Source organism: Rattus rattus, chromosome 2 (assembly GCF_011064425.1).
Source record: "Rattus rattus isolate New Zealand chromosome 2, Rrattus_CSIRO_v1, whole genome shotgun sequence".
In the NCBI taxonomy this organism is placed as follows: domain Eukaryota; kingdom Metazoa; phylum Chordata; class Mammalia; order Rodentia; family Muridae; genus Rattus; species Rattus rattus.
In genome coordinates, this window is record NC_046155.1 from 185,502,428 (window position 1) to 185,520,244 (window position 17,817).

Genomic DNA, 17,817 nt, shown 5'->3' on the forward strand with positions numbered 1-17,817 from the left:
CAAACAAAACATTGAAATGAAAACAGAACTCCTGTTGGAGAAATTAGAGAAAAGGATTGAAAGAGTTGAAGGGACTTGAAACTCCATAAGTACAACAATGCCAACCAACCAGAGCTCCCAGGGGATAAACCACTACCCAAAGACTATACATGGAATGACCCATTGCTCCAGCTGCATATGTAACAGAGTATTTCCTTGTTGGGCACCAAAGGAAGGTGAAACCCTTTGGTCTTGCCAAGTTTGGACCCCAGTGTTGGGGAATGTTGGGGTGAATGGAGAGAGAAACACTCTTATAAAGTGGGGGAAGGGAAGGATATAGGGCTTATGGACAGGATACTGGGAAAAGGAATAACATTTGAAATGTAAATAAAATATATCCAATAATAATTTTAAAATGTATATAAAATGTAAAACAGGCTACTTCAAAGCTTAGGTGAAATACTATGGATTCTTGCCAGATACAAAGGATCTGCTAAAATTCTGCAAGAAGCCACACCTATCCAGATGGTAGAAAATTTCCTACCACACAAAAAAAATTCCAGCAAGAACAAAATTAACAAAACAAAATAATAGAAATCAACAATGATTGGTCATTAATATCTCTCAATATCAATGGTTTTAATTTCTCTATAATAAAAAGACACAGACTGACATCATGGATATGAAAATAGAATCCATCCTGTCAAGCATCCAATGGACATACCTCACTGTTAGAAATTCACATTACCTCAGGATAATGTGTTGTAAAAAGGTTTTCTAAGCAAATGAACCTAGGAAGAAAATTTGTACATTCACACCAATATGTAACAGTGTAGATTGCAAACCAGACCTAACCTGAAAATATAGGGAAGAATACTTCACACTTTTCAAAGGATAAAAACCTAGTATGACAATGTGTCCTTTTCAACTGTGTCCTCTGAAGTCGGGCACAAAGTTTGCAAAAAATACTTCTACAGTTTCACATATACTCTCACACTATTATTTTGGACTTTAATACTCAGTTGAAGTCGGTTTGGTTTAATGATGCTGGCATTATAATGTTAATTTTGGTCACCAACAGTGCTTACAATAGTGTCTGCACTTAAGACACCAAGAATCCTGCCCCAGTTGCCTTTCATTGGTAAATAAGATGTCAACAGCCAATGGCTGGGCAGTACAGACAGACGGGCATTTGAGGATTCCTGGGCTTGAAAAGAGAAGCAAGGCATAGAAGCAGAATCACCACGAGTGGGGTATAAGATGGACCAGACATGTAAGAATTCGGGTAAGTGGTTCTAAATGAGATGAAATATAGATTTCAAAGTGTGTTAAATCTGGGATGCCAGAGGGGAGTTTTGCTAGCTGTGGGACAGATTAGAAGTTCCCAACAAGCAAAGGCATATAAAATTAACTGGTGTGTGTGTGTGTGTGTGTGTGTGTGTGTGTGTGTGTGTGTGTGTGTGTGTGTGTGTCTTTCATTCAAGAATCCAGGTTGCCCTTGGGCAGATGTGCAAGTGCAACTCACCAGAAGCAGAACAGGTTAGCTATCACTACACTCAACTTTCACTAATACTCAGATTATCTAGACAGAAACTAAACAAAGAAATACTGGAGTTACCAATCTTTGTAAACCAAATGGGCCTAACATGTATTTATGATATTTTTCCTAAAATCATACATAGTAAACATTATTATCAAATTCTCATAAAAATTCTCCATAATTGACCAAGTACTCAAACATAAAGCAAGTTACAACACATGCAAGGAAACTGAAAAGCAAAAAAAACAAAAACTCACTGCATCCTGTTAGTAATAATTCAGTACAAACTGTATGTAAACAACAATACTAACAGCAAAAAATACAAACACATGGAAAAAGAATAATTCTCTACCAAATAAAAAAAGTTCAAGACAGAAATAAAAATACTTTGAGAATTAAGTGAAAATTATTACACAGCATAACACACTCAGTGGGCATAATGGTATCCATTGAAAGAAGCAAGTTCAACTGGGTGATTGTGGCACAAGCCTTTAAATTCAGTATGTGGGAGGCAGATCGAGCAGAGGTTAAACTAATCCACATAACTAGTTCCGGAAAATCCAAGGCTGCAGAAAGAAAGACCTCTTCATAAAAAAAAAGAATAAAAAAAGAAAGGAAGAAGAAAGAATGATTTCACAATACTTACTTAACAGCACACCAGAAGTTTGAAATCTGGAAGATATGGATATTTTCACCACATACCACTTTCTAGAATCGAAGAATGTCAGCATAACAGTTTACAGAACTCTAATAGTGAAATAGAAAAACTCAGTAAAATTCTCCCAACTGCTGCACCTCCCCAAAATCTGAAAACAAATAAATTTTTGACAGAATTCTTATAGTCTTTCAAAATTATAATGCTATTATTCCCATATTGTCCCAAATAATAGAAACTGAAGAAACATTGCCCAGTTCAGATTATGAGGCTACAGTCACCATGATATTCAAGATATAAAAAGAACTAACCAAAATGGAGATTTATAGATTGACTTCTCTTATCAGCCTTGGTACAAATATACTCAAAAAAATATTGCAAAGTGAACCCAAGAATAAATAAAAATATCAACTTCCTTGATCATGTAAGCTTTATCCTTGAGAGGCAAGGAAGATTTCATATATAAAGGTTAATAAATGTATACACGTACATATGTGTGTGTATATTCACACATTTTTACATGAAGCAAGTGGGTAACCCATTGGGGATGGGGTGCCATGTGAAGCCAGTTTGGAAAAATACACAAGAAAGTATAACACTTGTCTCATAATCAAAACAAAAAGGTCATAAGGTAAGAGAATGGCTTTTTGAAATGAGGAATGAAATGAGTAGTAAGACGAGCAATAGATGTGGGTTTCAAATGGGAAAAAACTGGCAAAGTACATTAAACATACATGTGAATGTGTCATAATAAAATGTATTAATATAAAAAATAACCATTTCACACAGATGAAACTGAATACAATGCTGAATCTGGACTCACAGCAATTTTATTTGTGCTCATCAAAGGTGAATGTGCTTTTCCTTCCTACGATAAACTCTCCATCATCTCATTTTTCTCTGTCTGTACATTTGCTACCTAGGACACAGGTTCAGGTTCATGCACACATAAAATGTTGTTATTTAAATGTACAACAAAATCTAGAAAGGAAACAAACCCTGCCTCATTATAAATGCTAAATAATACATGTCACAACATACAAGAAAGAATTGCTTAAATTTGGGCTGCTTTCTCTGCAGCCCATATCCAGAAACATGCATCAGACCACAACTATCAGTATACTCTCCCACTTGGCTATGAAAACTGTATAAGAAGAGTTTACTCATTAAACAAAGTTTACTTGCCATTTACTATGTGCTTCTAAAATACTAATTGTAAGACTTCTTCATGGTGACTACTGGAATGTAAAATTAGCAAAATCAATGGAGAAAATAAATGATAAAGTAGAAGAAACTTGTCAAAATGAGGTATTCATCTGTGAGAACTGAGGGTCAAATGGGAAATCATGTTTTAGAACTCAAATATTAAGCTTAGTTTTTCTTTAAAAATAATGGGGAAACAAGAGTGCTCGGTCTTATGTAGTATTTGAAATGAGGCACAAAAGTTTAACAGTCTCTATGGATATTCTTAAATATTTTAAAAGCAACATCTACTATTATTCAGGACATTTCTGGATTTGCCATGATGTTTTAATTCCCAAGACAATGTAAGCACAGTTTTTGTTTAGATAGTCTGTATGTGGCAATGCTGTACGTTGCCCATAATATATTCTCAATGGATCACAATGCTCTAAACCTGAGGCTGCTTTTCCCTGACATGGGATTTGTGACACAATGTTCAGTGTGTAACCATGACCTCAGACTCTATGAGTCCTTCCTGAAAGTGGATCAACTACAAAAATCCACTGATAATTATTTCAAGTGTTCACATAAACAGAATTTGAGGCAATCCTGAGACCAAATTTCACAAAGTCGAATCTTTCCAGGGACTTAAATTTCCTGGGACAAACATGTGTGATGTAATTCATGTAGCTAAAATTCCCTCATCTATATTTATCAACTAAGTTTATCACATGAACAGTGGACATCAGATGAACATCCCCAGGAGATAGTATCAAAGATTCCTCCAGGGGTGAGGAAACAGCTCTAAAAAAGGAAACAGAAATGCAGAGGTAGCATCTCCCTTGGCCACAGTGATAATAGTACATGGGGATATATGGGTGTCTGTTTGATTTGCTAATCTGTGTGGCACTTCACAAACCATTCTGCCCAGGCTCAGGGAATGAAAACTATGTTCACTTTGATTTTATTCTTCTTGCTCTTGAACATTCCACTTCATGTGTCTGGCTTTATTTATCCCACCTGCTCTTGGAGAATAAAGCAGAATAGAGACAAGGATGGAAACCGAGAAACAGGCTGTATCTTCTTGATTCTACCAACAAAAGGGCCTGTGGAGAAAGAGGATTTCAAGCCTCTTTTGAATACACAGTAAGTGCTGTTATATTTTACATGTAGATGTGATCATGAATATTTCCTGAGTCTATTGAGTTTGAGGAGCAAAGTCATCCTAAGGGTCTCTTGACTCTGTTATTAATCTGCAAAATAAGAAAGAACTCTAAATTCTATTACAGACTTAATGCTTTATTACCCCTTTAAATTGACAGTTTTTTTTCAGCCTGCCTCCCACTTACCAGAATTTAAGCTGAGTAAGAAAACAACTTTCAGCTATTATCAAGCATACATATCCGTCTCCTAGACAGTTTCCATAGCACAGTAGCACAATAGTATCTCATTGAAAGATAAATTTTATGATTTTATTTTATGTGTTTTATGCAAATGCCCAGATTCAACTGATGTTCCTTCCATCGGTGGGCAACTTCTAGTGTTTGTTCTGGGGCCACCAATGTTGGAGACACACCTAGCTGTGCAGAGCTTTCATATAGATACTCAGTTACTTTCTTAAATTTTCTCCATGTGTCCCCATTTACGTACTGAAGCTGCATCAAGAATTGATGTAAGAGTGCTGTGAACTTCATAGTATGGTCTATATAAGTTCACTGGCTTTCAGGTCTCATAAATTCCAGTTCTTCCCTCTCTCTTTAGAATAAAGAAGGAATGTACTGATTATAAAAATGTTTGCATTTTTTAAAAAGTGATATTATCACTAATAGCAGTGGCTAGTTACTTCCCTTGTTAGTATACTGGGTAATAACTGTGGCATATGATTGTTGGCAATATTAGAGAATAAGGATAGAGGAGTTACCTACTAGCTCATCTTTGCCGTTATTTAAGGTGCATATGACTTCCCTTTTTACCTCTCTGTTATTTAGCCTGACACTTTCAATATTTAGCACTTTATGTCTCTCTTTCAGTACTCTTAGAAATATACTTGCATATTTTACCAGTGTGGACACTCTGAGTATTTTGATATTATTATGAGCATCTTTTTCAGACACAGTGCTTTAGACCACAAAGACACTATGATCACTCAAATACTTTATGTTTCTTAATGTTTAATGTACAGGATTTAGTATTTGATTTATACAAGTCTCAAATTTTTGTCATCTGTTAGTGAAATTTTTAAAGACATCTTTTTTGTGTATCCAAAAAGAATATTCTAAAAAGAATTGTTTTTGCAAAAAGGACATGACAGGTGTAAAATTTCTAACTGGAATACAGATATTTAACTCCTAGTGAAAATTAATAATGAAGTAATGTGTTTCATATTCAACAGTCAGATGTTTTGAAATATTCTGAAAAGATATGAGATATTATTCTTTTCCTAAACATAAACACAAAGCAGAATTATTCCATTGCAACTGGATTTTAGAAAGAACATCTAAGATAAGGATGATATGTGGGGTTATGATAAATATATTGCCCCTAATGAAAATGAATTTTAATGACATGAGACAATTTTTGCCACAGAAGACATTACTGCTTTAGCCAATACCCTCACTTTTACACAAAAATACCATAAACTCAATGGCACAAACATATCCAATGTATTTTTACTTATTTCTCACTGATTTCAAATGAATATGTGACCACTTTTATTGTTTGATCAGGTATTAGACGATTTATTTACATTCTTAACAAATAATCAAAAACAAGAGACTAAAAACTCTCTCAGTGAGAACATGATAATAGTACATCTCATTTACTGGACATGACCTATCATGAACATATCAAGGTTTTATGAGCTTCCGGCTCCTTTTGTCATCTCAACCTCATTACACAGCTCATTTCAACTGTTAGGGGGGTGAGGGCAATACCATCGAGTTCAGGATTGTCCTTTTATGGACTGAAAATGATATTTGTAAATTGCTGTCTTTATAAACACTGTAACTTTTTACAGAACACTCACTGAAAACCACAAGGATGCTCTTGTCTTGGCTTTTTCCATAAATGAAATCAACAGGAACCCGGATCTTTTGCCAAATATTTCTCTAACAATGGACATTTCAACACCAAGTTGTAACTGGAAATCCGAATTTAAAAATCTCATTTATGATAGTTTAAAAAACTATAAAATTTTCCCTAATTATTCCTGTGAGGATAACCTCCTGTGTGTAGTGGCACTTACAGGAGGAAACTGGGCAACAACTCTGTTACTTTATACAACCTTAAGCTACTTCATATATCAGCAGGTAAGTGTGTGTCTGTGTGTGTCTGTGTGTGTCTGTGTGGGTACTTGTGTATTAGGGACAGGGTGGAAATTCATGAAATCGGGTATCACTTGGACCCCTCATAATCTTACTAGGACTGAGTCAATCTATGTAGTTCATAGTTACTCTTTCGAGGCTTGATGGAGCTTTCATATGTTCTTGTATGATATAGTGATGAGGGAAGAAAAAATAGCTATCTGGGATTTCTATAAATCTCCTGAAAAATGTGTTTGTAAGTTCTTAGGAATACATTGTATCTCATGCTGCTTCCTGTGTTCTAGTTCTTTCATCTGACTTATGGACCTTTCCATCCTGCCCTGCATGATCATGAAAACTTTCCCTATCTATATCAGATGTCCTCTGATGATACATCTGTAGCCCTTGCCCTGGTGTCTTTTATAATACATTTCAGTTGGAACTGGATAGGGTTGGCCATCTCAGACAATGATCAAAGTATCCAATTTCTCTCATATTTGAAAAGAGAGATGGAAAGTAATACAGTCTGCTTTGCTTTTGTCAGCATGATCCCAGTCGATATGGATTTATACATGTCAAGAGCTGAAGTGTATTACAACCAAATCGTGACATCATCTACAAATGTTGTTATCATTTATGGTGACACAGGCAGTACTTTAGCTGTGAGTTTTAGAATGTGGGAATCTCTAGGTTTACAGAAATTATGGATCACCACCACACGGTGGGATGTCACTCCTAGTAAAAAAGACAATTTATATGGTTTATTTGCTTTTGGACACCACCATGGTGAGATATCTGGTTTTAAAAATTTTGTCCAGACATTGAACCCTGTCACATCCTCAGATGAAAATCTAGCAAAGCTGGAATGGATGTACTTTAACTGTGAAGTCTCAGCATCTAAATGTAAGGCACTGAAGAACTGTTCATCTAATCACTCACTGGAATGGCTAATGGCGCATACTTTTGAAATGACCTTTACCGAAGGAAGTTATGACATATACAATGCTGTGTATTCTCTTGCCCATGTATATCATGAGATGACTTTGCAAATCATTCATAATCCACACATTGCCAAAGGGAAAGTACAGAATTATGTCTGCAATAAGGTAGTGCTTCTTACATTATTTAATATTTCCTGTTATCAATGTCTTTAATAGTTTTTTCTATGCCCAAACCAAGTGTGCTAGGAAATATTTTCCAACATAGAGAGATTCATGAATATTTTTCCTACTGATCATATAAATCTAGATGTTGGTATATACCTCTAATGTAAAAAGAAGGTAGTAGATGGCATAATGTGTCACTGTAGCATTGTGATATGTTATTGATTACCTGATTGTTGTCACATAGGGTTTAATACTAAAAACATATCCAGTCCTTCCTGATGAACCCACTCAATAATGGATCTTTGTTCATTAATTGTTACATATGTAGTAATCACTGTAGGATATTGTTTTAACTAGAGATCTCAATTTATGCTGTTCCCAATGTAGGTGAGAGTTATCACTTGGTGCTCTGAGAGTATTTACACAGAGAATAATGCAAAGATTCAATTTACTCCATTCCTGTGTGCTCATGTGTGTGCACGTATATTTCTCATGGTATATATGTATGTATATCTATATTTATGTCAATCTCTTCCTTTATATTATGTGTATATCTATCTGTCTACCAGTCGGTCTATCTGTCTAAATATTGATATGGGCATCCATCCATCCATCCATCCATCCATCCATCCATCCATCCATCCATCCATCCATGCACCTATCTATCTATCTATCTATCTATCTATCTATCTATCTATCTATCTATCTATCTATCTATCTATCTATCTATGTTCTTTGTGTATTTGCCTATATATGTTGGTTTATGGTCATTAACATGTAATTGTCTGTTTTTCCATTGTGTTCACTATTTTTTATTTTGTATAAGAATATATTCCTGTGTTTATTTATCATGCATGTTTCTTCATGTGTCTGTATGTTTAGTGTGGTTTTTTTGAATGTTCTTTCAGTTATGTATAAGGCTTTTGCTTTGCCAGTGTGTTCTTGTATGAGAGCATACATTTGTCTGTGTGACAATGCCAGACTCTGTGTGGGTGTCAGTATATGTGTATGTCTACCTATGTATATTCTTCTGAACATGTGTTTCCATGTGTTTTTATGTGTGTTCACCTGGGTATTTATTTGTTTTGTGTGTTTTTGCATCTGTTTGACTATTTTAATGCATATTCTGTTTCAGTGTGTATCTGTATATTCATGTGTATTTGGGCATGTATGTGTATATTTGTGTAAATAACTGTATGCTCTGGCTATGTGTGCATCTCTATACAGATGCGAGTCTCTCCCTTTTTCATGTAGCTGTGTTTTCATATTGCAAATATATGTTTGGTCACATGCATGTTTGTGGTTGTGTGGTAATTTCTTCTTAGAAAACTAAAATAACAGAAACATTACTTTATTTATCTCTTTGCTTTCACTGAGATATTTTTCACCTGCATACTGTCAACATAGTTGCCTTTAAGATGGTATAAGGATACATTTTCTTACCTTAAGCAAGAACATATACTCTGTAGTATGTTGCCTGTCTTTCAGCTGGGTTCCTCTTTGAGAAAGATCCACTTCACTAATCCTGTTGGAGACAGAATAAATATGAATCAAAGAGACAAACGGCAAGGAATGTATGACATTTTCTACACTTGGAATTTTCCACAGGGACTTGAATTTAAAGTGAAAATAGGACTATTTAGTCCCTATTTTATAAATGGTCAACAGTTACATTTATCTGGAGAATACGATAAAGTGGGCAGAGGAAGTACACAGGTGGGGTTTGGCCTAACTTTGGAGTCATTTAAATTACACTGTCAATGTGTGCATCAACATTCCTTGAATGTGATAAAATGAAGTTCATGTGAGAGACCAATTTCTAACCTCATAAACTATGTTTCTTATTTTCATTCTTTTTCAGATGAGTGTTTAACAGTTTATTTAGGATTTCTATAGTGCATGTAATGTATTTGTATCAGATCAGAACTTGTTTCTTTCCTTCAACATTAACTTAAACTATTTTGAAAACAGTTTTATATTATTTCCTGTAAAGTTAGCAATATTCTATTAGTACTATTCTTATTCTTATGATGAACCTCATCAAAAGATGTTTAAAGACTCTTGCTCATTGTAAGGATAGAGTAAATTCAACATTGTGTTTTAATGTGTAATTTTAAGCCCATTGATCAACTAGTCCTAAATTTCCAACATCTCTAGCTAACCATACAGTAACATTTTTATGACACTTTTAGATACTTTATGAACTACATTTTGTTTTTTTCAGTTTTAAAAATATGGGTATGGAATTTGTTCTGCATGTATTATATAGATGCATGTAACACCATCATGTATGGTATATATGGATGAGTGAAGAGTTATTTGAATCTCAGAGTACTTGCAAGATCTTCATGCCACACAGTGGGTACTGGAAATCAAATTGGGTTCTCTTTACTGGTAGCAATTGTTGTTGAGATCTGATCCATGTTTGTAGTCCTTATTCCTATCTTGGAAGATTTAATGATGACTAAAGGAAACATTTTGGCCCCACTTGCACAAATCATTCGACCAAACAAGGATATGCATAGTTTCCTTCTCAAATATGGGGAGAAATTGGTAGTAATAAAAATTCGCCTTTTGAGGAAATTTGAAAATGGTATATTTCATATGCATAATAGGATTTTATAGGTGTGAATTCAGATATGCTTGGTTTTAATGTGCCATATTCCACCATGCCCCCAGCCCCAGAAAAAAAAAAACAAAACATTGGGTAAGTGTCTTCAGGCTTGATATGAAGTGATTCCCAGGTTGTTCAGACAGTGTGAAACTTATAATTGCTGTTTTTCTCAATGTGATTAAGAATGTAATTCAAAGTGAAATGAATGTAAGAACTAAAAGTGTAGTTCCAGAGCTACATATCCATTTAGAAGATAGTATTGTGATCTTCTGTGTGTTCTAAACAACCTCACTTGAGCCTTCAAACACATCCACTAGAAATCTGTAGATTTTTAAAAATGCAACCAGTGTTCTATTCACATATATCATAATCCCAATATGGAGATGAATAAATAAAATCATGAAAATCTCAGGGAAATATGATTTCATTGTTTACAGTCATGAACTTAAGGGATAGAATATTCAACGTTATGCTAATCAAAGAATCAAAGAATGAATATAAGAACATGAAAAAAATGAAAGAGGGCTGTAACCCCATCTGGGAGAATACAATGAAAGCATGAACACATTTTACAATAGGACATTGATTGTGTATGTGACAGAGAACTTCCAGAAATATAAAATAATGAAAGAATTTCAAGCAAAATATATAACAGAAAAGCAAAATAAAACAAACTAATATTTTAGTGAAAGACTCACAAAATGAGTATTCAAGTTGAGGGCAGGTGGCAAGTGTTGAAGACAAGGCACAAGGAACTTCAAACCACATCAAAAGATTAAAGAACAAAAAAAATGAAAATCATAATGACCAAGAACTTGTGATTAAAGATCACTTTTTAAAAACTTTAGGATACTACAGGAAGGAAATACTCTATGTCTAAACAGTGAGTAAATTATATAGACATTTGACAAGTAGAAGCAGGTAAATGGCAAATAATCAACTTTCAAAGTAAGTAGTCCTTGACATATTTGACTAAAATTTGCTGTTCAAAAAGGAGGATATAAGAAGCAACAGGAGAGAAAGCAACAGGAAGAGAACCTTGTGTCATAGAAGAGTCAGTCTTTGGATAACAGTGTGAAATCTCAGCATCACTTTCATTTTACAATGAAAGTAGTTAATTAATTTATTCCTTATTAACTTTACATCTGGACACTAGTTTACACTCTAATCTATTCCTAATTCATTCCATCCTCTCCTCCATCCAATACTTCTTCCTTGTTCAAGAAAAGGGGCCTGCCCCTCAGATAACAATATGTTTGCCAAATCATGTTGTATAACAAACATAATTTCATGTTCTCCTAATGAGGGACAGTGGAGCAGCCAATGGAATAAAGTTTCCTGAAGTCTGACAACAGAGTCAAGCAAAGAACCTGCTACCACGTGGTAACTTCAGAGTTTCACAAATGTTGTATATATATCAGAAGACCTGTGTTAGTCCCATGCATCATTTGCAATAAGTCAGTTCAATCTCTGTGAACCCTTAGCTTTTTAAGGTAAATTGGTTACATGGGTTTTCTTGTTTCTTGATCACTCTGGTTTTATACAATCCTTCTTTTCTCTCTTATCCAGGATTCCTCAAAATTTGCCCATTGTTTCGGTAATTCTCTCAATCTATTTCCATCAATTGCTGGGTAAATTCTCTCTGAAGATGGTTATGCTAGGCTCTTGCCTGCAGATGTAACAAAATATTATTACCAGCATCAGTGGTGGCCTTTCTCTCATGGCAAGGTTCTCAAGCTGGCCGAGTCATTGATTAACTATCCCCCAAACTTCTGCTAGTTTTTTTCACCCTCCATCTTTATGCAGGGTAAATTGTAGGTTGAAGGTTTTGTGGATGGGGTGTTGTCTGAATCCCAACAGTGGAAATCTTGCCTAGTTATTGGAGATTGCCATCACAGGCTCCACATCCTGCTTTGCTCAGAGACCTAACAGGGTCTACCTCATAGATTTTTGGGAGGTTCCATTAACCTACAAATCTGGCTTGTCAGAATACCAATCTTAGTACTCTCTCCCTTTGATCATCTGTTTCTTTGTCCTTTTGTTCTCATTCCTGCAATTCAATTCATTCCCCAAACCCATTCCTATGTGTCTCTTCTATATTCCTTCTCAGGAGATACATGTGTCCCACCTTATGCAATTCTTTTTACTTGTATTGTAACACACCATGCATATTCTTAAAGGAGACCAATTGAAAAGATGTATTTAAAACATTTAGAAACACAACTGCCAATCTATGTGTTATCCTTTATGAAAAGAATAGAAAGAAATTTCAAGAGAACACAATTACAATATTTCGCTAGTGCTAATTAGGATCACTGAAAGACATCAAAAAGAATTCCATCATATTTAAAAATAAGGTGAACCCAAAGAGTCAAAAATTACATATAAATACTACTTGAATACTTGATGGAAAAATAAGTATTAGAAAAATTAAATATTTAAATAAAAGTAAATTATAATTTATGCATAATTTTTTATTAATAAGTAAGTGATTTTGGATGAAATCGACATGAATCATTAGGTTTGCATCCCCTCCTCATTGTTTCCATCCTGTATTTATAATATAAGCTTAAACTTCAGGTGGGACAAATTTGCTTTTATGCCACGAGGTTTGGCTTTAAAGTATACTTTAAATGTAATACATCACAAAATAAGATGTGGATAGTGTTACATTACACAAAAATATGCAGAAAATCTCTCTTAAAAGTCCAAGATGCAATCAAATTTCAAAAAATGAAACAAACAAAAACTGACAGTCTAAAAATATAAGTTTGCCATAATAAAGTTTTCTTCAGGAAACATATTGATGGCATTACGGTAAATCAATAGGAGAATCAAAAGAATTTCTATTCAAACTAGAAATTAGATCAAAATTTTTGTAGTATTGGCATGTCATTCGTTATAATCTCCATGCTGCGATTCAAAATCAGGATAATTTCTCTCCACTCAAGGCTGATCTGACTTTCCTATTTAATCTAATTAAAACAGGGCTGGAAATGGATGCTACTGGTGAAACGAGCACCATACAGATAAAGAGCTGAGCACCTCAGCTAATCACAAAATAGTCTTTTAAAACCTTATTAATGGTGAAAACAAGTAAGAAAAAATTAAATACAGAAATAGAAAAAAAAGCACTCTGCCCAGATCTATAGGAAGTTGAGATCTACTAATACTACACAGTGAGACCCTGTTTCAACAACAACAACAACAACAACAACAACAATAACAACAACAAGAAAACAACAAGAAGAGTAGTGCTTCTGGAGAACATGACAAGAGAATGTAAATAATAGACTCAGTGATGGCCACATCAAACTTACATAAAAGAGAGGATGCAAATTCAGCATGGAGAAATCAGCAAAATTCCAGTGCAGCATATGGACACCCAGCACAAGATTCATTGTAATGCCAAGATTTCCCTAATTTAAGAAATACCTCAATTAATTTTAAGCAACCTCAATTTTCACCCTATTTTCAGTCTGCATAAAGCCTGTTCACTTCAGGAAACACTCAGTGAACTATACAGAAAGTCAGCAACTCCTCATCACAAAAACAATGGCCTTCTTCCTATGCAGTTCTTTTTCTCTTTCCATTCAGTTTGTTTTAGTTTTCAGTCTTAATGTAGTTGAGGTTATTTTGGTTATCTGGTGTTTGAGTTGTTATTCCCCATTTTTGTATGTTATTTACTTGAAATTTGCTTCTATGTTGTTCTTATCTAACACTAACTATAAGCAAAGTGAGGAGGAAAAGGTTGAATTGGCTCATGGAGTAATACTCAAGGGAAGACAAGGCATGGATCTGTATAATGCAACCGAAACATAGTCACTCATGGAATTCATCATACTGGCTTGTTATGCATGATTTCTAAGGTACCACTGCCTACAAGGAATGCTGCTCTCAATAACCTGCACGTTCCTACGTCAATTACCAATTTAAAATATGCTTCACAGGTATGATGACAGGCTAGTCTGATGGAAATAATTTTCTATTAGGACCTTTGTGCCTTTATCCTGTACTTTTTGTTAAGGATACAGGAATTAAATGAATAACCACCTTGCAGTACCTGCACTATTTGCAAACAGGACGCTGTGAACTCTTCTTTCTGAAATCCAAGTTGATGGGAAACAATTCAACTTTCCCTTCTTTTTCTATATACTGATGTCATATATTGATGTTTGTCATCAGACAATGCACTAAGTGAAACTGGTAACTTTGTATATAAAATAAGCATATTAATATCACATGGTAATATAATATAATTTTTGAAGGGGTAATCAAAAGTCCTGATAGCAGGATATGTCTATTTTTCTTTAGATGCCGACCTCTGTGTGCAGTGCTGATTGTGGTCCAGGATTTAGAAAATTCAGGAAGGAGGAAATGTCACCCTGCTGTTTTGATTGCAATCCCTGCCCAGAAAATGAAATTTCTAATGAGACAAGTGTGTATTTCCTGCAGGGATAAGTTCCTCAAATTGATTATCATCTTAACACCCATATGGGAATGCTGACATAGTTTAAAATGAAACGTTAAAAAATATATATGAGTTTCCTAAGTTAATAATTATAGGAGTATAATAATTTAAAAAGTCCTTATTAAAATTAACTTGTCATATATATTTGGCTCATTGAAAATTTATAGTAGATACAATATTTTCAAACAGTTTTGATAAGAAAACTTGTATTAGTGTGTTCTAGAAAGGACCCATTCTAGTGATTTATCCTCTATAAAAATATATGTAGATCATGAATCTTTTAATGATTTATTTATATTGTTTTGGTGTATATACCCTTACATAAGTGTATGCGCAACTATCAAGTACAGAAGCACATTGAGGACAGAATTAGGCATGTGGCTAGAGGGAACCAAATCCAACTCCTCTGTTAAGACTCATGAAAAGGACAAATAATAATTTGTAATATTATGAAAAACCGTTAAGTAGGAGATAGGAGATTTTGTATAATAAAAAGACATTCTTTTTTTTCTCATGCTCAGTGATATTTGAAATGTAGAAAATTGAGAATCACTGTTGGCACATGATGTGTAAATATTAGGAGTCCTCTCTTAAATACTAGTATAAATAGTCCCTAGTTAATATTTTCCACAATAGCATACATTAAAATTGTTTTGTTCTAAAAGGAATTAGGCACAATTTTCAAATGATATTGGCACTTACATAGCCCATATTTGTCAAATAACTATCTAGTCAGGATGAATTTGATATAACTTCCTGGCATGCATTTACTTGCTTCCTTGGTGTGCTATCCTACTTATTTAAATGGAAATCCTTAAAGGATTTTATGGTCTGTAAGATGGCTTAGAAGTTAAATCCTTTCCCACTAACTATAATGGTGTTAGTTTATCCCCAGGACCCATATAATAGGAGATAGCCGACTCCTACTTGTTATTTTCTGATATGTATTAAATAAAATGTACACAATAATTCAGCAAGGCTGTTTGGATACACCTGACATTGGTGCTGGAAACCAAAGTCAAGTACTCTCAACACGTTCTCTTCACAACCGAGATGAATTCCTAGTTCCTGAAACAAATTTAATGATAACAACTGTCAGTAGAAGTATTGCTTTATATAAAAGACTTCAAACCTTGGAATCACATCATCCCTTATTGCAATTATGCAATGATTCAGTGCAATGGCAATCAGACTTATTTCACACACGATGATGGGAATTACAGAGCTTTTTACCTTTAGTGATAGGGTTACTGCTTTTTATGAAAAAGCCAGGAATGTGGTGTTGCTATTGTCAAAAGAGGTCAAAACTAGAAATGATTTTTGTTTATTTTTGCAGTTACAAACATTAATATTATATTCATATAAACTTCTCATTCTCAGTCTCATACCTTACCTATATAAACACAAATGCTCTTATGTTCATGAGAACATTTATTACTTTTACATGTAAACACACTTACATGTAAACATATAGATCCGTGATAAATGATCACAACAATATAGAAATATACACAAAAATATTTGTGGTTTTTTTTACTATAATGAGAAGCATTAACAATGGAAACAATTATTTTATGTAGCAATGACCTTCACTGTATTTTCAGCAGATTCACATGTTAAAACACTTCTTGTATATACTTAAATAAAAGATCCTGATAGTAAAATTGCTGAAGCTACACTAATAATACCTTAATTTTTCCATTAGATGTGGAGATGTGTATCCTGTGCCCAGAGGACCAATATGCCAACACAGGGCAGAATCACTGCATTCACAAAGCTCTTATCTTTCTCACTTATGAAGACCCCCTGGGGATGTCACTTTCTTTAATGGCCTTGGTCTTCTCTGCATTCACAGCTCTGGTTCTTGGCATCTTTCTGAAGCACCACCATACTCCCATTGTTAAGGCCAATAACAGCACTCTCACCTACATCTTGCTCATCTCACTCATTTTTTGTTTCCTTTGCCCCTTGCTCTTCATTGGCCATCCAAACTCGGCCACATGCATCCTGCAACAAATCACATTTGGAGTTGCATTCACAGTGGCTATTTCCACAGTGTTAGCCAAAACAATTACTGTCATTCTGGCATTCAAAGTCACAGCCCCTCAAAGAATGATGAAATATTTTCTTGTTTCACGAGTACCTAACTACATCATTCCCATCTGCACTCTCATCGAAGTTATTGCCTGTGCATTCTGGTTAGGAGTCTCTCCTCCTTTTGTGGACATTGATGCTCAATCAGAGCATGATCACATCATCATTGTTTGCAACAAGGGTTCAGTCACTGCTTTTTACTGTGTCCTGGGATACCTGGCCTGCCTGGCCTTTGTGAGCTTTACATTGGCTTTCCTTTCCAGAAACCTGCCTAGTACCTTCAATGAAGCCAAGTCTATAACATTTAGCATGCTGGTGGTCTGCAGTGTCTGGGTCACTTTCCTTCCTGTTTACCATAGCACCAAAGGCAAGGTCATGGTGGCTGTTGAGATCTTTTCCATTTTGGCTTCCAGTTCAGCGATGCTGGTTTGCATCTTTGTTCCCAAATGTTACATAATACTGTTTAGACCAGATAAAAATTCTCTTCAAATGATCAGGGAGAAATCATCTTCCCATACTCACATTTTATAAATTCTTACTCGCACATATATAGTTTGTTTATAATCACCAAAATATCAGATAACATTACCATACCTATTTATTTTTGGAATGATTTTACTGTTTCTTTTTATAATTGTGCTGAGCAATATCATATCTACTGAGGTCTACATTGTCTCCTATAATCATCCACAATGTCCTACATTTGTCCTCTTTGCCAGAAAGAGCTAATAGAATCCTGATCCATTCTAAGAGTTAGAAGAGTTCTTCTATAAAAATAGAGGAGAGAAGAATACTTTTAAAAACAGTTTGATATAATATTTCAGAAGATGGATTGATGTCTCAGCAATAAAAACCATACCCTGTTCTGATAAAG

General features: G+C 34.6%; 1 protein-coding gene across 1 annotated transcript; it reads left to right on the forward strand.

Moving 5' to 3' along the window:
* The first annotated feature begins 4,305 nt into the window (after positions 1–4,305).
* LOC116892788 (vomeronasal type-2 receptor 116-like) lies at positions 4,306–17,617 on the forward strand. The gene is made up of 6 exons (XM_032894661.1): positions 4,306–4,502; positions 6,373–6,664; positions 6,964–7,764; positions 9,253–9,480; positions 14,693–14,816; positions 16,555–17,617. Exons 1-6 carry the CDS (start codon positions 4,306–4,308, stop codon positions 17,472–17,474), a joined length of 2,562 nt encoding a protein of 853 aa, XP_032750552.1. The 3' UTR covers positions 17,475–17,617.
* Positions 17,618–17,817: the final 200 nt, after the last annotated feature.

Bases quoted from the DNA above. Each gene is read 5' to 3' on its own strand.
- LOC116892788 (XM_032894661.1), top strand. From the start codon at position 4,306: ATGTTCACTTTGATTTTATTCTTCTTGCTCTTGAACATTCCACTTCAT. The intron at 6,665-6,963 runs GTAAGTGTGTGT...CCTGTGTTCTAG, and splicing joins GCTACTTCATATATCAGCAG to TTCTTTCATCTGACTTATGG. The intron at 7,765-9,252 runs GTAGTGCTTCTT...CCTGTCTTTCAG, and splicing joins AGAATTATGTCTGCAATAAG to CTGGGTTCCTCTTTGAGAAA.